Source organism: Lycorma delicatula, chromosome 10 (genome assembly GCF_047948215.1).
Source record: "Lycorma delicatula isolate Av1 chromosome 10, ASM4794821v1, whole genome shotgun sequence".
NCBI classification, from domain to species: domain Eukaryota; kingdom Metazoa; phylum Arthropoda; class Insecta; order Hemiptera; family Fulgoridae; genus Lycorma; species Lycorma delicatula.
In genome coordinates, this window is record NC_134464.1 from 110,861,448 (window position 1) to 110,884,931 (window position 23,484).

The 23,484-nt window shown below is 30.1% G+C and overlaps 1 protein-coding gene across 6 annotated transcripts in view; it reads right to left on the bottom strand.

Moving 5' to 3' along the window:
* Positions 1-1,313: 1,313 nt before the first annotated feature.
* LOC142331045 (uncharacterized) overlaps positions 1,314-23,484 on the bottom strand; it is a 102,745-nt gene continuing 80,574 nt past the window's right edge. For 3 of the 6 annotated variants that reach the window (XM_075376668.1, XM_075376669.1, XM_075376674.1), the window contains 7 exons: positions 23,329-23,384; positions 18,071-18,237; positions 14,116-14,680; positions 8,590-8,779; positions 7,237-7,449; positions 5,530-5,636; positions 1,314-2,832 (listed from right to left, as the gene is read on the bottom strand). In XM_075376668.1, coding sequence (XP_075232783.1) covers positions 2,571-2,832; positions 5,530-5,636; positions 7,237-7,449; positions 8,590-8,779; positions 14,116-14,680; positions 18,071-18,237; positions 23,329-23,384 — 1,560 coding nt within the window. In that variant the 3' untranslated portion in view covers positions 1,314-2,570. The remainder of the gene's footprint in view (positions 2,833-5,529; positions 5,637-7,236; positions 7,450-8,589; positions 8,780-14,115; positions 14,681-18,070; positions 18,238-23,328; positions 23,385-23,484) is intronic. The other 3 variants (XM_075376673.1, XM_075376670.1, XM_075376671.1) reach the window with 2 other exon arrangements.

Sequence of the window (23,484 nt, forward strand, 5' to 3'; positions counted from 1 at the left end):
ATTTTTCATGGACATATCATTTCACGATTCGACAATGTTTCTTGACTCCCAAACTATCCTGATCTGTCGATTTGTGACTTCTTTTTGTGAAATAAAACCAAGAGTGTATGTGAACATGCCACACACAATCGAAGACCTGAAAATTTCCATTCAAGAAACTGAAGCTGTGTCAAATGAAATGTTGGAGAAAGCCATGCAGTGCTTTGAGAAGAGGCTCCAAATTTGCATCCAAAAAAAAAGGACATCATTTTACCGACATTATTTTCTGAACCTAATTAAGATATGCTGATTTCAAAAATGCAATAAAAATATTATTTAATGTAAAATATTTCTTTTTTTTATAATTAAAACAACCCACGTTATTCTGTAGTGAAAAACATGAATTCCTCTGCTCCACCCTTTATTACAATAAAATTTATTCTATAAAAATAGTTAATACTAATTTTAAACTAAATGAATAAAGATTTAATTTACATTGTTTACAAAAGATTAATTAAAAAAAAAATACAGGAAGAAGAAGAAGAATCACTTTAACAACTTGACTGCCACATCGATTTTTCAAGCCGTTTTTAACTGGTCATGAGGTCCCAATTGGGGCCTCACCATAATATCAACATCAGGCCATGAGATAATAAATTTGGAATCTCATATACAATAATTTATAGTACATGGCGACTCCACTGGCATCTCATTTTGTGTTTATCTATGTACACAATTACACCACATTCTAACTTAGAAACTGATATATTTAGCATACTTTTCTGTAACTTTTAATGTAGTTAATAATTTTTAGGAACTAAGTATCAGGTTCTAATATTTAAATTTGAGTTATTATTTATAAAAAAAAGAGAAAAAAAATATGCTAAATGGGGTTGTATTGCATGTTAAAAACATTGTTCATCAAATTTGGAAAAAGTATGCTTAGTGACACACCTGAATAGTAAGTGCTCAGAATGTTTAATCTCAATTTTAATTTTTTTTAAAATCACAACTTTCTGATTTTAAAAATAAAGTAATATTTAATTACTAACAAAAATATATTGACAAAAAATGGTAGTAACATATAACCTGTTTGTTGGTTGGGGATTAACCAGATTTTATTAGTAATAAAAATAATGTAAAGAAATTTTACATTAAACTATACATTAATGAAAGATGTTAAGATAGTATTAAAATATAACTGATCTGGCCTAGCCTTGAATTACCTTCTGTGTAGTAAGGCAAGCATTAACCTTGTTGCCACTCATTATCAGACCCTAGAATATTGGTTTTCTATGATATATATATATATATATATATATATATATATATATATATATATATATATATATATACATATATATATATGTGTGTGTGTGTGTGCTGTAATATAAAAATGTTTTGTGGAGAGAACCAATTCATTATTACAGTAGCTTCTAACTTTCACAACCTGATGGCCATACAAATATTTCTTGCTATTTTATGCATCATGCTATCCTTTACACAGGTTAGGTTCAAAGTACTAAATGTTTTTTTTTTTGAAAGACATATTTCAATTTGCAAGACTTGATTATTTATTACTTTAGTGGATTTTTCATTTAGCAATGGTTGACAAATACACATACAGAGTATATATATTTTTTTATCAGAATTTCTTGACCCAATCTCAACCTCAGTTTTGCAACCTTAGTTGTGTTGTCGTAAAAGGTATAATAAAATAAATATAGTTTTAAAGCTGTAAGTTACAGATACTATAAGTTGTTACTGACATTACGAACAACATATGGCCTATTAGCAGTCATTTTTTCTCTTGTTTCTGCTTATTTACTATAATTTTAGTGATTATTATTTATTCGCATATGGTGCTAATAACCCAAAAACTAATAATAACTCTTGATATAATTTTTTGTTTCAACAATTTTTTAAAAGTATACATTTTTCTTTAAATAATCCAATATTATTATATAACAGGAGAAAACATGAACATTTAAAACATAGATAATAAACTAAAATGCAAGAGATATTCAAATCTAACAGTAAAACCCAATATAAACATTAAATATATTGAGTATAAGTGTGGGATAGATATAATTTTTTCTACATTAATAATTCATGCATGTGATTAAACATTTACTAGTGCCACCAGCTAACATATCTTGAAAGCTTAAAGATCATAACAAATTCAGTGAAACTATATTATGTATTGCAAGTTTATGATGTTTTTAAAATATATATATATATATAAATATAATGCAGCTGCTGCTTAAATAATGAAATAAGTCATCCTATTTCAATTGTTCTGTATTTGGGTTGATCTTTGATCTATTAAATATAAATTAATAATATATAATGTATTAACGCATAATATATAATTATAATTTTTTCATTATAATTATAATATTTATAATGCAATCAATAATTGTAGTTGTAGTACATTTAATAAAATCTGAAATGAAAATTTTATAACAATATTTAGATTAAATTTATTTTAAAAATTACATTAAATATGTTATAAATATTATACATAAATTTAAGAACTAATACGATACACATTCATTCATAATATACAATCATAAAACATTTTAAAACTCTTAATTAGATTCAATTCTGAAAACATTAATGGTAACTTCAACGGTAAATACACCGATTTGTGCACGAGGTAAACGATCTTCAATAATACTGTGATTAGTAAGGCAGCAAAAACCATCTCTAAACAGATTTAAACCGATAGCCTGACCATCATCCTCACATGTTTTCTCTCTCCATGATAAGCGCATGCCATTTTTACCAGCCACAATAAACTCGTAGAAATAATTTCTTGCGTTTTCTGCATTGCCCAGGTAAATGGTACGCCTATACAGCAACAAAGAAAAGAAATGAAAAACTAATCATTATTTAATCAATAATAAAACAGTATCTAAAATGTTCAAACAGTTTTGTAACACAGCATTCTTTACTAAATAATAATATTCATATCAGCAGATAATTACAGAATAAAAAATACATAAATATAAAAAAATTTGTTTCCCATTCACGGTTGCTGAAAGATTTTTATCAAATTCAACTCTGAATTGAAAAATTTAAATACTGGTGTAAAATTTAAATACTTATTCATCAATGAATTTCAGCTGCATTACAGCCCTCAGCCTGAAGAAATCGAATAACTGCAAGCACTTCACACTTGACGGGAGGTGCTATTGTTGTAGAGATGTACATGCTAGCTGCGTGTTCAGAACTAAATGAAGTGACGCGGTGTGATTGAAGGCCATACTAGACGCTGCACAACACATACGCGCAAAGGTTCATCCGATTTTTGCGCAGGTTTTTATTTCGCGACTGATCGGACCTTGAAAAAAAATAACCCTCGTATATAAGTTAGTTCAAAGCTTAATTGCACATATTTAAAATTACTGCCAATTTAAAAAAGTTTATTTGTTTATTCAAACAGAAAGATAATTTTCTGACAGTTACTTATAGTTATGTCAAAAACATTTGTCACAACATTAATGAAGAAACAGCTTTTGGACTTCATTTAAAAAATTTTTCAAGTCAAATTTATTACATTTAAAAACAAGAAACTTTTCACCATGTTATCTATGGTCACAATGTGAGTCTACATTCAATACAGCTCGCTAGCCTATCAATTTTTTATGACAAGAAATTAAGTTTTGAAGCATATGAAAAAACAACTAAAACCTGGAAATAAAATTCTGCTGAAGATGCAAAATCTCCAGGTCAACGTAGATATATTTGTAATGAGAAGAATACTACTAGAACATTAAATGCAGTCTCTTGAAGTCAAGGAGATCAATAGTAAAGTACACTTAAGCTCCATAATAAACTATAAGCAAGAGTTGAAAACTATTCAGCCTTACTGAATGTGTATCAAAATTACCTATTAATTGGAAAATTTGTTTTGGTCTGGTAAAGGACATTATTATTTGACACTTCAGTTAGTGAGCAGAATTGGCACTACTTAGCAGATCATCAAGAGTTTCTTCATAAGTGGCAAAGTTCAAAGGTTAATCAATGCCATGTTTTACAAAACAATCTTTAGTTTCAGAGACTACCAGACAGCCTAACCAATGGTCATTGTGTGCTCTACTTGTTCACATGGCTTGTCATTTCATGATTTGGAGATGTGAACTGACACTCATGTTTTCCCAACTTGTTTCTGTAGGGTGTTACTTAAAAAGGTGATGTGTACACTACATTAAATGACCTTATAAGATGTGTAACTCAAGAATATTAAAACCCGCAAGATTTATTGGGGTGTAATGAAAAACATTTTAAAGAGATAATTTCCAAGTGTAACATTAATATTAAACAATTTTTGAAATGTAAAACATCTTTATGTGAATTATTTGTATGCTATTAATCATTTTAAAGAAATTACAAGTGTAAAATGTTTGAGCAGTTGTACATACAGTAGGAAAGTAATAATTATAACGTATTTTTATGATACCTTTTGATTTAAGCATAAAGCAATTTGTTGAGGTGTTACATTGCAATACAAAACCAGTTCTACTGTTTTGATAAAAGTAGATACGTATGTTTAAAAAAAAAGATAGCACAAATTCATAAATATAAACAGCTCAATTTTTTTTTACCTAATAGATATTATTATAATAAATCATTCTGGATGATTCATATTAACAGCACTGAACAAAGACGACAGCTCATTATTATAAACTGATAAAAATTAATTTAATTGTTTTAAAGGCTACTCAAATTAATATATTATTTTAGAAGGGAATATACACTTAATTAATTAATGGTGACACTTTATTAATTCTAAGTATTTTATTTAACATTTTTAAGTGGTTTGACTTGCACATGAAATCAAACATTCCAAGAAAATTTACAATCTAAATAGCTACCTAAAAATTTCACATTTTAAGCACAAAATAATACCATTGTCATTTATAGAATTCTATATTTATAAAAGAAGCAACTACCAAGCTTTTGTGCACGTTTTATCTTAATTATGGAAATTGTACCTATTTAAATAAAATAGAATCTTCAAATCTAGTAAAACCACTTATCTTCTGATCTAGATATAGTGGCATCATTTGTGAAGTAGGTAAACATGAATGGTCTTGACATTTTTAACTTACTTTATTTTTAAAAATCATCTCCCTGAGGCACACCTTGGAGTACCTATATTATTTTACAAGTGTTCTTACAGTGGGAAAACACTTATTTCAATAGTTGGTAAGGTCTTCTCTTACATCACAGTAATAAAGTTTTTTATTTACTACAAATTCTATAAATCAGATCCCTTAACTAGATAATACTGCAGAATAAATTTTACAAACTGATATGACAAAATTTAGTCTCTGAGTAATTAGAAAACTCCATTTTAATTTAAGTTTCATACAAGATATGAAAATCCTATTGTTTCAATTTAATGTTATATATGGTAGGTTACCAGTTTGTAACAGATTCCTTTCTATATTAATAATGGACAGTCAAAAAATAATTAATATTGTTTTTATGTTGTGGTTTGAAAATAAACTGTACATTCAAAATGTCCAATCTACTACATACCCTCTTAAAAATCCATCCTTGTTAATGAAAGTAACAATAAATACTTCATCCAGCGCTGATAATACCCAAATACTTTGAAGATTAAGTTCAAGTGGTACCTTGATTTTCTGGAAAACAAATATAAAATAAAAAGATTATATTAAAGTACAATGAATTTTCTATTAAAACTCTATTCAGTTTACAGTAAATTATGATATAATTTAGTTAACAAATTACATATGCGCCACATTAGCAATTTAGAAATTTTCCATTTTTTAAGCACAAATTAGTGATGCCAATAATGAAAACAATTCAGCTAGATTATGTTAATTGTGAATATATAATTATTTTTAAAAACATAATAAATTTAAAAAAAGCTGATAACACAATTGCACAATTTTTCAGTCACGCAGCCAAAACCACTTGGGAAAGCCATGCAAATGTGGGTTGTTTCTGATACAAGGCTTACACACACAACTTAATTTAAAATATTTTTAATTTTATATAAATATATTCTTTTGTTTATTTAATTCAATGGTTCTAACTAATGCGTGCATGCATTCCATAAATAATTTGCATATGTGTGGCAGAGTAACAGCAACAGTTAGCACTGACAATGTAATTTTATAACTTACACAGAACAAATTTTGCTTGTGCAGTTGTCAAGTCAAGTGTAGCCATAAGGCTTAACGCACCAGGTACCGAATCAAACAGGCAGTTGAGTTTGAGACCTAGCAGACGAGTTAGTTACCTTTTCTACACAAAAAATACTATTAATTTATTTAATTCTACTGCTCACCTGTGACATCACAACATAGCAGACTACAAAAAACTGTATGTCAGTGCTACAATAGCATTCCTTGTAGCAACAAGAGGTACTACTAACACAGTACCCCCAACTTAGCCACTAGCATCTTTTGAGGTGAGAATGCAATTTTGCAAAAACTTCTCTTTTGCATATATTGCTATTTTTTAATTGTTAACAAATGTGCCTCAGAAAAATATGACCATAATTAGGCAAAATCTCTAGATACTGAGGGTGACCTTGCTCTACAGCCTCACTTTCTTGAAAATTTTATGGCATCAATGCCCCATCATATATAGAAGTAATCTGACAAAGTTTGGTCAAAATCGGTCCAGTAATTCTAGAGATATAAGGTAATTTAGAGGGCAACATCGAATATACATACAAATCCCAAATTGAACCGATTACAATACTTTCCCTTCTACGGCTATAGCATTACACAAAAAAGTAGAAGTATATATTATTTACTACGCTTTTAATTGGTTTGAAAACTAAACACTTTATTTCCATCCTATCATACACTATTTATTTTTTATTTCTTCACTAGTTCAAGACTAGTTGCTGAAAACTGTTTCCCCAAATTTTTATTACCTATAAAATTTTATTTGTAGATAAATCAGTGTACTATAAATTTATGTCATTTTAATTGTAATATTAAGAAATAATAAACAATAGCGAGTCACACATTCTATGCAACCAGGTTTAGCATTGACTCCATAAAAAGAACCTCAATGAGTTAAAAGAACATTAAAATTGTGATTACAAGTATATCCTGCGTTTGGTCATTGTATTTATAAATAAGTTTTATAATAAGAAAAAATATTTTTATTTATATATGAAAAATTAATATATACAAATGTTAAGTTATAATGATTACTAAAAATTCTTATAATAACTCAGTATTATGAATAACCTGATATTACCTGATTATTTCCAACAATAACTCTATTCCTGTGTCCAGTACTAACATGCACAACAAGCTCTTGTTTAAAACCTTTCCACGTACAAGGACCAACGATGCAATCATACAATCTGAATCCACAACTTAATTCATGGTTTCGCTTATCTTTTAGCTGAACATTTACAGGACATCCCAATTGTACATTTTTACAAGGAAATAACATCATTTCAGCGACCTGAAAAATAATTTTAGTCGACAGTATGAGTATCTTTCGTGGTTTGCTTGAATGCTTAAAATTCACAAGTTGAAACAAAAACCTGGCAACAACTTACAAAGCTAACACTGTATGAACAGGGTGTAATTTCAAAATACGGGTTATGAAAAAATAAAAACATACCTTAACAGCTGATACATTAATTGCCAATCATCTCATGGAAACAGATCATAAACACACTAACATTAACAAAACCTACACATTATACATTTAAATAAAAAGAAATACACATCATATTTTCATAGTTGAACATAATGAAATGCAAAAATAATGATAAACTGCACAGACAATTCAAATTTAAAACCACACACTTAACAATTATGGTTTTACAACACTTAAATAAAATGTTAAAAATGTATTCAATTTTAGAATGAATGAGATATTCTAAATTGAAACTTCATAGTACTTACCATTCATGAAATAAATTGTGTATAGTAACCATAATTGAGGAATTAAAATTTATATATTTGTAGCTTAGGTACTAATATTTCCTTTTCAAAAATGTACGATTAGAAATTTATAATATTTAAATAAAATTTCCTCTTATTATTTATCATTATAAACTGATTATAACTAGCAATGCTGCAAGGCAAACATATATGTATCTTCCATTTACACAAGCAGTTCTGTGAAATTTATTTTGATAGTTACAGCATGAATCTTCTATTCAATGATATTTTATCAATAACATAATTTTGATTATTGATGTATAATGAAGATGTTAATATTAATTCCATCAATCTATTGTTACATCTCCTTCACATATAGTTATATTTTACTATTTGAATAATAACAAAGTATAAAATATATGTGATATTTTTTAGTTTCTCTTAGAACAGTGTTATTACTACTGACCAAAGAAAGTCACATCACAGATACAACAAAAAATAAAATCAATAATTAATTTTGTAAATAAAGGATGGCCAGTTGGTAAAGTTAGCATGAGACGACTTCTACATCAAATTATCTTGCTTTTGATTCAAAGCAAATGCAAGCATTTCAAGCATTTGGTTTTTTCTTTGATCATTTCTGTATTAAAAATTTATGTAAAAGAATTATTAGGTTATGTTAGTATTAATAAAATAATATTTGCAACAATACCTTTTCCATCAACAAATTACGGTTTTCACTGAATCTTGCACGACAAGTAGGACAAAGTGTTAATTTAGGTCTGCATACAGAACACACAGGATGTCCTTTCCTACACTGATGAATTGGTGGAACAATGGTTTCCATACAGACTGGGCATTCAAGAAGTGAAACCAATTTAGAATTGAATTCTTGGCTGTCCCTGAAAAGAAATCATTATTTTCACAAAATATAGGTTTAGTTTAAGAAAAATAAAACATACTTAAGCATTAAGTATAACACACCTTCAATATCCTTATATATTTGAAATATAAAAATAATAAACTAGATGTGAAAAAACCATCATCTGTACATATAAAGCATTAATTATGTATATATTTTTTCATTAATTATAAATAAAATTCAGGAAAAAATAAGGTAAGATATGTCTTATCTCAATATTCTATTATAGGTGGTCAACAATCAAGAAATTGAAAAATCAGCTTTTAGATAAAAACTTAAATATATCTTCAGAAAAATTACATCATGGAGAAGGCCTGTTGTGCCTTCTTTGGCATTTGACGAGTGATCAGTCCTGATTGGGGCCTTAATTTTAAGACTATGAGTATCCTGTGTAAGGATGTGAATTATGCTACATGCGGCGCCTGTTTGGGCAACTAGGCTAAAATTTAAAAGCTATCAAGATATATTATTAGGAGCTCAACGCTTTATATTAATACTGGTAACGGGAGGTTACTGTACTATTTCATGGGAGGCAATCTTGGTGATCACAAGTGTGAAACCGATAGATTTAATTGCGTCAGAAAAGCACAGTGTTATGTTGCTAAAAAATCAGGTGAATTGATTTCAGAAAAAATTCGCGAGATAGAATGGCATGGCAATGCTTTATGGCAGGACAGATGGGATGAGGCAGAGGGTGGGCGTTATATGCATGATCTCTTCCCAGACGTTGGTTTGCGGGATGCCCCTTAAGTTTACCATAACATGTGGCACAATTTCTTTCTGGTCATGGCACCTTCTGAGACACACTCCAGCGATTTGGTCTGGTGGATTCAGGTGCGTGTCCAGATTGTGAACTAGATAATGCATACCATGTAATTTACGAATGTGCAAAATATGAACTTTTGTGCACGGAGACTATTTGTTGGCTCGACGTTAGTGGGTTGACATTAGATCTCCATGAGAACTGGAGACACTACACTGAATGGGTAATTGTTGAAAATTTCATCAGATACCTGGCAAGAGAATGGATTGCCAGGGGAATTTAGGGTTCCGCCTGGGCTTTCCTGCGTTTTGGTTTTATTGTTCTAGAGTTGAAAGGTTTATGTTTTTGTAGTGTGTCCTTTACTTAAGTTTTACTTCTAAGTTTATTTTTATTTCTTGTTTTGTGTTATTTTATGGTTGCATGTTGAACTCAACTTATAACCTATCGGGTAGGTAGTTGTGTTTTTAATTTCAGTTTCTTCATGTCACTCAGTCTTGTTAAAGACTTGAAATAGATGGGTTTTGTTTTAAAGAGTTCATTTCCTAGTAGTACACTGATGGGAATATCACGTACGGTATTTGCATCAGTGACATCCTGACTGAGGTAAGATCAAGGCTGAGGAATGTCTTTTGCCGAGGTTCTGAAAATAACCTCTGGTAAAGCCCAAAAGGGCTAGGTATGGAGGGGGTGGCATGGCAACCTAACAGCCACACGGAGGGTGTCTTTCCCTATGGGTCAGTTCATGAATATTAGTTTCTTCTCTTTCCGAGTGCACTGTTTGTGTATAGTTACTAGATGGCTGACAAAGGAAGACTGATGGTTGAAAAGCGTGTACAGACTGTATTGTTTTTTAATGAAACAAAAACTGTGGTGCTCAGACAAAGACTGTTCATGCACATTTTCAAACTAAGTGGTTGCCCTCATTTAAAACACGTAGACTTTATGAAAAATTGAATGGTGATGGTTCAGTGTTTGAGAGTAAGCATGAATGGTCTGCTAATGTTCGTTCTACACAGAATGTCAAAGCTGTCAGAGCAGCGTTGCTGAGGAGCCCGAGCAAATCAACAAGAAAGGCAGCAGCACAACTTGGGATTTCTAGGCGATCTATGCAGCAAATTTTAAAAACTGATTTACATTTGTATCTGTACAAAATAGCAGTGTTGGCTAAATTAACGACTGACAACAAACATCAAAGAATGGCATTTGCTGAACAGGCTGTGAACCGAGACGTATTGTTGAACAATATTTGGTTTTTAGATGAGGCACATTTTTACCTAGATGGGGTTGTTAACAAAATGTGTGTTTTTGGGCTTCGAAAAATCTACACGAGCTTCATGGAAAGATGCATCACACTCCATGAATTACGGTATGGGCCGCTATCTCAAGTCACAGGGTAATAGGGCCATACGTTTTTGAACAGACAGTGAACGTTATCTAGCCATACTGCATAATAATTTTGTTCCTCAGCTTCTTGCAAAAGGGTGATTAGAAAACAAGTGGTTCATGCAGGATGGAGCCAGACTGCACACAGCTAATGTTGTTTTAGACTTTTTGCATGAAACTTTAAACACAGTGATTTCCGATTTACTAATCATTTTGTGTGTGGAGAACTGGCCCCCAAACAGTCTTGATCTGCCTGTGTGATTATTTTCTTTGGGGATTTCTAAAGGAAAAGATTTCCCCTAAATATCCTTGTACAGTGATGGAACTTCAAGTGCTGATTATCGAAGTGTGCAACAAGATAACTGAAGATATGTGTCATCAAGTTAACAACATAGGAGTTTGTGTTGAAGTTGCTAGATGGTGGTCATACTGAACATGTGATAAGCAAAACATAATCTCCACGTATACAGTAAACACACGTATTTTACTTTTCTGTATTGTGATTCAAGTAAATATTTTTTTAACAAAACCAAATGTTTGATCATTTCGTGCACCACCTGTATATTTTCCTGTTTTAATGTGGGTAATTTTATCCTGGCATTTGGGAAAAATCTTACTGTAAATCATTTGTATTGATCTTATGTTAATTATTGTTGTTGTTTTGAAGGATTGCAATATTTTGTATCTTTGTAATAGTTAATTTTATTTAACAAACATGTTAAAATATTCAACTTTTCAGCTAGCTGCACAATTATCCTGGTTTCGTTCTATTTGCAGAAACTGTCATTGTGCAAAAACAACAGGAAAAAATGTTGCTGTAGAAAATTATATAAATGAACCATATCCTTATCTTCAAATGAACAAGCTCATGAGGGCAAACTTCTCCCAATTGCTCTCAAAATGACCAAGTTGAGGAGTTAATTTTACTAAAAAATTTTTGTATTTAATTGACTTGGAAAATACCTCAGAGGATGGGATTATATACCACCTTCAGATGTAAGCTCTGAACAGAGAATGAAACTGATAAACCTAAGAGAAAGGTATTAAGTAAAACAGTTACTGAACAGCAAGGTTGAAAATGACAGAGAAACAGTTATTGCTTCAAAATAACGCTTTGTATTTTATGAAGAGCAAATAAAAAATTTGATAGGCCAGTCCAAAAATTCTTAGATCAGTACTATAAGATAGATGTGGCAACACCTCCTTAACTGACTTTTGAATAGCTTCTCATGCTTTCTGAATGGGATAAAGGTGGGTGTTATCATGCAGAAGAATTATACCTTTTGAGAAAAACTATGACTTTTCCTTTTTATTGTGATTTTCACTTTACTCTCTACCATGTCACATTAGTACTCACTGTTGATTATATGTTGTTCTTCCACATAATTGCAATAAATTACGTCTTTATAGTCCCAAATCACCATTACCATCACTTTACCGGCTGATATGCAGGTTTTGAATTTTTCCTGATGGGTTTAAGCTGAATGTTCTATTCCATACTACGATTGTTGGATTTCAGTTCAAAATGAATAATTTAAGTTTTGTCAAAAATTATTGTTATCTGAAAAAACATTACCTGCTGTTAAAAACTACTGTTTCAGTTCTGTACAAATGTGAATTTGGATGTGCTTATAATTTTGAGTCGAACTCACCTTAATCATGTTTTGCAGTAATTCAGGTTATCATAGATAATTGAATACAAAGTGTCAATTACTGCATTACAATTTCAGCAACTACCCAAAAATTTGTTGCAAATTTCATGCATCATTTCACATGCATGCACAATTACTCAACTCATTCACTGAGGATGGCTGAAAACATGAAACATTCAAATCTCTCTGCAGGTGGTCTTGCAGAGTCGATCATGGGATGCCTAATTCTACAGACCACTTATGGGTTGACTTCATCGATGAACGTTCAATTGTTTCCGCCACAGCAACACAAGTTTCAGTGCGAGTTGTACGCCTTCTGCCACATGGTGCATAGAGAACACTTCCTGTCGCAAAGGTTTTCTTCTCCCATGTGAATAACGTTGGTTGTGATGACGGCGGTTTTCCGAAACACACAGCAAAGTCCCACAAAATATCTGTCATCGTCTTCTTTGTGCTCTGACATTTGTAAACCCACACAGAAGCCGCCAAACGCTCCTCAAAAGTGAAAGCACATGTATCAACCATGGTTTAACTAGAGACTGTCACGTCCTTCCCACACTAACCAAAGTGACATGCGTAGGATTCAGCTTATGGCGGGAGTATAATAATAAAGTCAATCTGCTCAAGAATAGTAAAAAATATAGTTTTTTTGTATTGTTTTGTATTCATAACAATGTTTACCTACATGTCTAAACTGTACTATGCTATTAACATGTAAAGGGGAATTTTTCTCACACTGTATATCTTTAATTATTGAATGATTTTTACAAATTAAGCTAGATAAGTTTTCAATATTATTTTGCATGTATTAATAAGAAACACATCAGAAAAATCATCAGTAAAAAATGGATAAGAATTCTTTTTGATTTGACAAGTAGGGAGGTAGAATACTAACTCCTTATTATCATCATACTCTTGAGAGTATATGTAAGCTAAAAGTAATGGTTTATTATTTTAGTTCTCTTTGAAACTAAATTGATTTATTTATAAACGATAAAGACATACAAAAAATTAATATTTCCTCCATTCAGAAGGAATTACAAGGAGAGAAACTTGCAGATTTTCAAAAGAAAGCAGCACCAATAAAATAAAATTAAAGCAAAGTGTGAATGATTGTTAACAGGAAATAAGAATTTATATTTGGATTTAATTAGGTTGAAAGACAAACTATTTCATCAATGATAATGTTCAAATTGTTCATAATGAATGACGATTCAAAATATTTGTAAATTGAATAAAAGATTTGACTTAACATTTTTTTGAATCTACACCATTAATTTTCTCAAAAGATATATGAAGATACTTTTGAACCAGTTGTTATTAATCAAAATCATTTTTTTTTAATGAAATTAATTTTGCAGGACAAGATAGATGTCCAGCCTAATCAGGATTTAAACCTTTTTCCACAATTGGTAATTGCAATTTGAAAGTATAAGAAATTTTGAATTCCAGTGACGCTAATAAACAAAAGATTATAAGTTAATATAATTTCAGGACAAAAATAAAGAAATTACTTACAGAAATAAACTATCATTTTGATTAGATGAGGATTCCAGTGCCGATAAAGAATTTATGTTAGTATTTAACTGCTGATGCTCTTGTGTCGTGGCTGATGTAGTAGCAGTCGCATCCCCTCCTGCCAACACATCAGCAGCAGTCGAAACTGATGGTGGAGGAGCTGGTGGAACTGGTGTAGCTGAATGTGCATCTTGCTGCTGCAAACGAACAGGACTTGGAGTTGTTGCTATTATAATAACATCATCACAATTTACTACATTATTCGCATTACGATCATACTGATTATAAGATCCCACTTCATTGCCGTTATGCTGATTAGGTTCTTCAGTATGGCTATTACCTGGTACATCAGTAGCAATACCATTTTCTTCAAAAGGCTGGGCACCTTCATTATTTTCTACTATCATCTCTGCATTATTTCCAGCAGATGATGAATAATCAGGAGTGTGGTCAACTGTTCTCGCTTGACCTCCTCTTTCGCCTTCATGATTGTCATTTATGGTTTCATAAATTTCTTGGTCAGAAATATCATCAACAGAAACAAATCTAGGGCCAGCAGTTACTCCTGAAACACATATAATAATTATTCAAAATACAGATGATTGCACTAAAAACGTATAAAACAAAATCCCATTGAAATTGAGCCATTATAAAAAAATTAAAACCTCTTCTCCTTTAAATTATTTTATTAAAAATACATTTATAAGAAATGTCATATATTTTTAGAAGAATGGAGGAAAGAAATCAATATTTCGTTTTTATTAAAACATACCCACACTGAGTTTTTTTTTTTTTTTGGTTAACCTCCAGGTTCACCGTTAGGCATTGCTTCAGAGGATGAGATGAGTGATTTGTAGTGTGTGTGAAAAAATCCCATGCCTGACCAGGATTTGAACCTGGGACTTCTGGATGAAAGGCCGACATGCTACCCCACTCATGCCATGGAGGCCAGCACTAACACTGGATTGCTGAAAAGCAACTTACACCTTCTCTAACTTTTTAACTTTTTTTATAATTGAAATAACTGGATGTAATCTGCAGCATTCTTTTTCCTTGTACCGAAGGGCTACTTCAAAGAATTATATTTTACTCTTTTTGATTTTTGGGCGGTGGGAAGAGAGCAGCTCAAAAATTTTGAATGGGACCAAAGATTTGATAAATCATTTAAAGAGCTTGATGAGATGAGAAAACTGATAAAATTAAATTCTGATCGTCCAATCCAAAATGGTGGCCAACAATGTGTTTGTTTTGAATAGTTAGAACTATGGTTGTATGCTCCTCTTTAATCTTTTTTGTTATCTCAGGTATCTTAATTCTCTCTTTGGAGAATTCTCTGATAGAGAGGCTAACTCAGTAAGCTCCAATTTAAAGTACTCAATCTTCAGGGTGATTGGGGCAGGGGAGCCTCAAAAGTTTTAAATGAGATATGGTCATGTGATACCTTGTTGGTCTTTTGGGGCAAGCAAAATAGTATCAAAAAAATTAAATTCTCACTATTTAAAACAATCGGCGACTACAAATGACATTATGTTAATTACAAATCGGAAAGATTAATTATTAAAAATTTTCAAATACTTGATTCTAATTAAACTTTTTCTTGAGGAATTTAAGTTAAGTGAATAACAGTTTGCAATTTAATTAATTTTTCATTTGTAATAATTTAAAAAATGTTATTGCTTCTCACCTCATATTAAATGTTCAAACTGCCCTCCGTGTTTCTCCATGCAAATACTGTGTGACAGCTTCCATCACATTGTGAAAAGTTTCTGGTGAAATCTTCCCACATTCTATCTCAACGTATTTTCCTTAATTCTTCGAGAGAAGTTGGCTGTGAGCTATAAACAGTTGATTTTAAATACCCCCACAGGAAGACGTCAAGGGTATTCAGAGATTAGGTGACCTGCCTGGCTATTCAATACTACCATGTATACCTATCCAACAATTTGGAAACTGCTGGTTCAATACATTTCTCATGTTGTGAGAATATTGTAGAGGAGCACCATCTAACTAGAAAAATACATCTTTCATGAATAAAGATTGCCTGTTTGTTCTAGAAGCTATCTCAGTCAAATTGTTGAGAGCTGGAATTATCTCCTTATTCGGCAAAGTATAGTACATATCACTATCTAAATTATCATTAATGATGAATGGTCCAAGCAATGTTTCTCCTATAATTCCAGCCCATACATTTAACTGCTCTGGATGCTGAGTATCCAGAGTATTTGACATTCATGATACCAGGGAGGGGGGTTTTCTTGGGACCAGTACCTACTACATCTGTTAACAGCCCCATATATAGTAACTGCACTATTGATAACTAGTTTTCAACTTGTGGGTTAGCAGAAAAACTGATGAAACACAAACCCACTTTGGTCAGTACTCTCAGAAAAATCAAGAAAGAGCTTCCTCCATCTATGATAAATCCTAAAGGTGATTAGAAAACGCTTGCTGTTTGTTCCTAAGAAAAATATGTGTGTGGTCCTAATATCTGCTATGCATTACACAAATGAAATCAACGAGAACAGTAAAAAGTCTGAGGTAACTGAAATTTACAAATGTAGTAAAAGAGGAGTCGATGAATTTGACAAGCCTTGCCATGCAAAATCATCACAAGAAAAATAAACTGCTGGCCTTAAAGCGGTTTTTATGATGCTTACTCTTTTTATGTTTCTATAAAAATAGCTGTCTATTTTTATGGTATCATAGATGCAATGGCTCTTACCCTATACATTATTCACAAATTGAATTTGCCTGTTACACCTAAGACTAAAACCTATCGTACATAGTTTCTGAAATCTTGCATTCTCCCTTGTCAAACTACTTATGAGAAAGAGAATGAAGAATTCCCACCTACTGAACCTCAGGGAGGATATTAGCAATTTTCTGAGAAGGAAATAACCCAAGAACAATGCCATGACGCATAGAGTAGAGATTGTAGAGTGTTGTGATCAACTATCTTTTGGTTTCCTTTATTTTATTTACATAAATTTTATTTCTTTCATGATGAATTCAAAAAATAATTAATAGACTATATTATTTTTTAAATGTTTTATTTTATTCTTCTGTAAAAGTTTTAAATGTTGAAAGTGCATTCATTATTAATACTGAAAAGTTTTTTATATTAGATCTTCTAGAAGTCAGTTTAATTTTTACTATTTTATTAATTGAATAAGACTTAAAATAACATTTAACTCAATAATTTTAATTTTACTTTACTTAAGTAAGACAAAAAAAAAAAGTAAGTAAAAGTAAAAAAAAAGTAGATAATGAAACACTTCTTGTGCATCATTAATTTATTGCACCTGTAAATTTATTTGTTTATTATAAATTTATTTGTTTTTATAACTGGTTTTTATGTAATAGTGTAAGTAATATGATAATGTAGATTGTATGAATGGAAATACTTAAAGTGCGACATAAAAACCATATGTTTGATACAAAGAGTGTAAGTCAGTACAATAAACAAATCATAGAAAAGAAACTCTTATAATACACCAATAAACCATAAAATACTTAGTCATAAAGAGAAACAGAGTGTTTAATTATAATTATTTTTTTAATTTTTAAAAATGGTTTTCTTTCTACAGAAAAATATGGATTTTTGACTAAAATCCTTTATACCTGGCATGAAAGATGTAATCTTTCTTAATAAAGTTATGACACATCGAAATTGCACTATCAGGAAAAGAGGTGAAATCGGGACAGTTCGTAGATTTTATTTTCCATAATTGGTAGAAGTGTTCTTCCCAGAAACTGAAACTCACAAGAAAAAAAAAGTTTTAAGAAGATATTAAACTCAACCTATCTTTCAACCACTTTTATAAGACATAACTTTTCAATGACAAACTTATTTTTGTCACACCAACTTTTTCCATAACATTTGCCTAGTCTAGATTTGTTTTATATTTTACCACTAAAACAAAACAAATTTTTATCACCGTTAATAAAATCTTACTTTCAATAAGTTCATCACTATCTTCTTCCTGTTCTGCATCAGAACCATCAGTAACATTTAGATCTAATCTCCTTCTGTTTAACTGTGAAGATGGCAATGATTCTCTGGGAGTAAGTGGTAGATTACTCAATAAATTAGGGTTATTAGTTCTAGCAGGTATCTCTACCCTATAAAAAAACAAACAAAAATATTATTAAGAATACTAATGAAATATTACTCTTTTGAACCTAAAATTAATTATTAAGAATTATACACAACATTGTGGTTATAACTACACTGCAATCAGTAATGCATATTAAACAGAACACTTTTTCTAAACTTACCCATAGCTTGTAGTTTGTTAAATATGAATGATAAACAGTAAATAACTATAAGAAAAAACCTGCAGACATATTTATCAAATATTTTAACTTTTTTAAATGAAAAAAGAAAAAAAATGTTTGTAGGAAAAAGGAAAACAAATACTATTGTTTTATAGGTGTATATGTTCAATTGAAAAATATCATATATTAGTCATTGTTTAAACAATCTATATTAATAACTGCACTCTGACATAAATTTACAATAGGAATGCTCTATGCATTCAATTCAAGTTCAAGAGGCACTTTAAAATTACCTTAACCTAATCAAACACCATTTGAAAGTGCAAAAAAAGTAAATACAGTAAAACTTTCCAATATCAGACATGACTCGGGAACAAGAATCTGTCCGTTATTTAGAGACATTCGCTATTCAGAAAAATATGGATACTGTACCTACATTCAGTTTTTGTACAGAAAAAAAAAACACTTTGAATAAGATAGTATAGTATTGTGTATTTATTTCAAGTAATTAAAGTAAAAAGAAATAGTAGCTAATTAAATGACTTTGTAAGTTTTTTTATTGTTTTTCTGAAAATAAAACAGTCGTCCTCTATGTTCATATTTGAATTAAAAAAATAATACTGTAATCGAACAAAATTTATGTATATTAAAATATAATAAAAAACAATGTAAGTTACAGTAAACACGAATATTAATTATAACACAGGTATAAAAAATAATGTAAAAATCAAATACAGATACAAACAATTTATTTATACGTAGGTGGTTTAAAGTAGCTGTCTATTTTAGTTTGTATTAAGTCCTTTTACATATTTTTTTATAAGTGACTCCACTTCTGATATTACACTAACAGCTTCTGGTAAACCTTTTTGTAAGAAATATTGCTTCAATTCTGTTGCTTCCTTACTCATGATGGTATTAAATCCAGGTTCATTGTCGTCACTGTCATTCGTCTTGAAAGTAGTAAAGTTTGAGGCAAGATCAAAGATGTCAGATGATACATTCTCTGTGTTGAGCATGTTGTCAATATACAGGTACTATTTGTAGTTTCTTCAAATGGTTCATTTCTTGAAATTCACCCTGTTCCACAGAATTTCATTTGGTTCAGTTGTTGGAATTGAAGTTAGTTTGTGGAGGTTTAATACTGGCTGTTATGTAACAATTTCTCTGTCATTGAGTAGTATACTGCTTTAGAGCCATATGAATCCATAAGACTGCAGCATCCAACACACAAATGCTTTTAAAAAGCATATCAGCATCTGTAACTTCATTCATTGTTGAAAATAAGTACTATAACACCTTTTTCTGTATTGAATTTTAAAGTTCTGAATGATCCCCTGATCAAGCATTTGACATACTGCAGAAGTATTTGAGGGAAGAAATATCAATTTTACATTAGGGCTGGATTTTGAATTGCCCAGGAATAGTATGATTCCTATTTTATCTTCCCATTCTACGATCAAAACTTTACAACCATCCATCAGTATGTCTAGACATCCACGGGTTTTTTATTTAAATACCATTCAATTTCTAATGAATTTATTGTTCATGCTCTTAAGACATTGTGGCTTTGCCGATTATTAATGATTTTTCAAATTCACCTAACATATTCACCAGCCAACATAACAATCAATCTTTATTTTGATATCTTTTCCATGTATATTTTTCCTCTTTTAAACACAATATTTTACTGGACAAAGCCTGGAAAAAAGTTCAGCTTTATCACAATTGAAAATGTTTCTTTCAGTAAAACTCACGCATATTTCATTTAACATTTCCTTCCATTCAAGGCATCAAATTCTCATCTGCAGTCCCAATAACTTCATCGATTCATTTTTTAATGAAACAATACATCTAATTCAAAATTTATCTAACCAATCCCCTGTCGGTTTAAAATTATCTTGATTCCTCCAGCAATTTTTGGGGCTTTCTCACATATCAAAGTTCCAGAGACCAAAATGTTATTAGCACGAGCCCTGCAAATCCACTCATAAGTCAAATTATCAAACTACTGGGCCTGAGTTTTTCTTTTTCTTAGACATTTATAATGCTACTTTTATTTTAATGTCTAGCGTTACTTTTTTGAGACTTTTAACTTGCAGTATCAATAGTTGTATAGATTTTAATAAAATAAAGAAAATTGAATGAATATACAGTAAACATATGTATGGAAAATTTACTACAATAAAAAATACAGTACTATGAAGTATCAAAAATATTACAAGTATTCAATGTACAGTATACATTTGCACAGCAATTGATGATGAATTGATTGAAATCATAATATCAGCGTCTAGGCAGGAAGTGATGTAATTTATAGATAATAGATAAACAAATTAGTCACAATGAATATAAAACAAGGAAAATTACAATATTACTGCTCTCTGTTTTTCAGAACCGACTGAACAGTTTTTATAGGTAAATTCATTGTCCGCATCTGCTATTTAGAAGTATTTTAACCACTAATACAACTATAAAACTGCCAGGGAATCTAAAAGGTCAGGTATTAAGAGGTGTCCTGTACTGTGAAGTGTTCGTAATGGAAGTTTCACTGTATGTATACATACATATACATAGATACTATATATATACATACTTATAAATGCTAGCACAAAGATGTTTTAACATATCAATACATATACATATATATATATATATATTATATGTATACATCCTCTGATATGTTATAATATCTCTGTTAGCACTTTTATCTAATTTTCTTCATTTAATAAGATGTTTAATGTCTTGAAATTGAGATTCCAAACGATACTGCTTTCACTAATGGCATATCTAGCTATGAATCACCATTAGAAAAATGTCAAGTAAGTGGGTTAACAGATACTTTTATAATTGCAATGGACTATTGTAATCAGTATTCTCTTTTTAAGCTGTATTTTCTTTATTAATATCATAATAGCACTGAACTATTTACTATAAAATTTATCCACATATGTCCTTTTGAAAAATACGACTGATAGTTTTCAAGCTCAATTATTATCTACAAGTTTATAATATTTGCACAGCTCATGTAAACAAACACGAATCTTCTCGGTTCAGAGTAACTAAAATGCCTAGAATTTATCTAACCCTAGGAATAATAGAAAGTTGCACAAAATCAGCAATTACAAGGCTTTGAATTTTTAAAACAGCAAAAAAAAATTGTTGATAATGCTTTGTATTCATACATAGTATAGGAATAGATGTACAACAGAAATCTGAATTTTATTTACTTTTAGTTAACTGTGTCACTGCCTCTTCTTTCTCTAAATTGCAAGATGTGTTTTTCAACATAAGTTTCTAGTCACTAGCTTCTCCTTTTTACTTTTGGGCAGCAGATAAAGCAGTTGTTTAAATAATCATCTTTGATGGGCCTTACCACTACTAGGGTAACTCACTTCAGTAATAAGTTAGTATTGTTTTAATAAAGATAAAAGTATACTTAATCACTTATCAGGTTTTTATTAACTATTACTGATGGTATAATATAAAAACCTTTAGTTTTAGCAGACAAATTTTTCTGTTGCAACTTACAGAAATTAACATAAGTATAAAGTATACAAAATACACATGAATTGTCATAATTACAAAGTAGCATACGGAATGAAGGACTAAAAGAAATATTCTATGGAACATAAGATATGCAATAACAGAGCAACTGATAGGAAAAATATTCAATAAAATTGCTAAAAAAAAACCCAGTGACTCCATCAAAAATCAAATGCTGAGGAAAAACTTGATAGTCTATTGAATTTAATTCCAAATAAATGCACAGGAATATCAGGTTAGATGCATTTATGGACAAAAAAACATAAGTATTTGTTAAAACATGCTCCTGACAACTACGCAAACACAAATTGTTTTGATAATCATGATAAAAAAAAAATTTGACTGCTCTTTTGTTTTTTTATTTTTTTATTCAGTAAACAAATAAAAATTATGGTAAATGTTAATAACCATTACATTATTATTATATCATCATTAAATAAGTTACAAATACAAACATCATCAATTTTTTTTGTAGACTTATTTTTGGATATACTTTGGGTAAATTTCATCTGTCTATCTTTTCGTAAAAAGTTATTCCTTTAGTGAAAGTGCTAAAGGCGAATCAAAATGATTGAAAAAAATGTTTAGAAATATTGCCAACCGGAAAGGAAAATATGGGAAAAATCATTTCGTCAGTTAGCACAAATAAAATATTTTTAATTATTTGAAAGACACACCAGAGAACCAGATGTCACATAATGATTTGCTACATCAAGAAAACATTGATGATGAAAGAAAATGAAACTACTGCACCTTCAGTCCAAGAAGTAATACAAAATTGAATCTCGTCATTTATATATTTCAGAAAGGAAATTAAAAATAATTGTTTTTGCAAGTTTAAAATACTATCTTGCATTTAACAGATTTGTGAACTTCAGGTATTCTAAATACTACTCTACGTAGCACCTATTTAATCATGTTTTATTAACTATGTTTCCAATGCATACTGTTTTAACAGAGTATATCTCATTGTATCAGTTTAATATGTAGTATATTGTTGAACTCTATCAAATAAAACAATTTCTGATATTAAATTTTTTTTTGCTGTACAACAATAATTTTACTACAATAAAAAAAAACCGTAATTTCAAACTGAGAAAACTCAATTCATATGATAGACCTTTTATAACTCACAACGTTTTCTTTTTTTCAGATGCAGCATAACCACAGAGCACTACTTTTTTTTTCTTAATTTAATGATAGTTTGCATGAACATGTAGTAAAATAGAGCAAAATTAATTTTAAGAACTTAAGTTGAAAATAAATAAAAATATTAAGTGTTAACCTGTTTTTGAATAATAAAAGAAATGTTTTCTATTGCTCAATGTGTGTATCTGAGAACTAATCCTTAAAGGTATAAATAAAATTATAATTTCAAAAAATCATTACCCAGGATCAAATGAATGATCAATACGCTGCACAGGTGAAGACCAAGGACCACTCTGCTAAAAAAAATTACAACAAAATATTTAAAGAATATTAAATACAATAATAAGAGTGTCCAGGCCAAAAGTAATTGCTTACATTAATAAATCAGCTAATGCA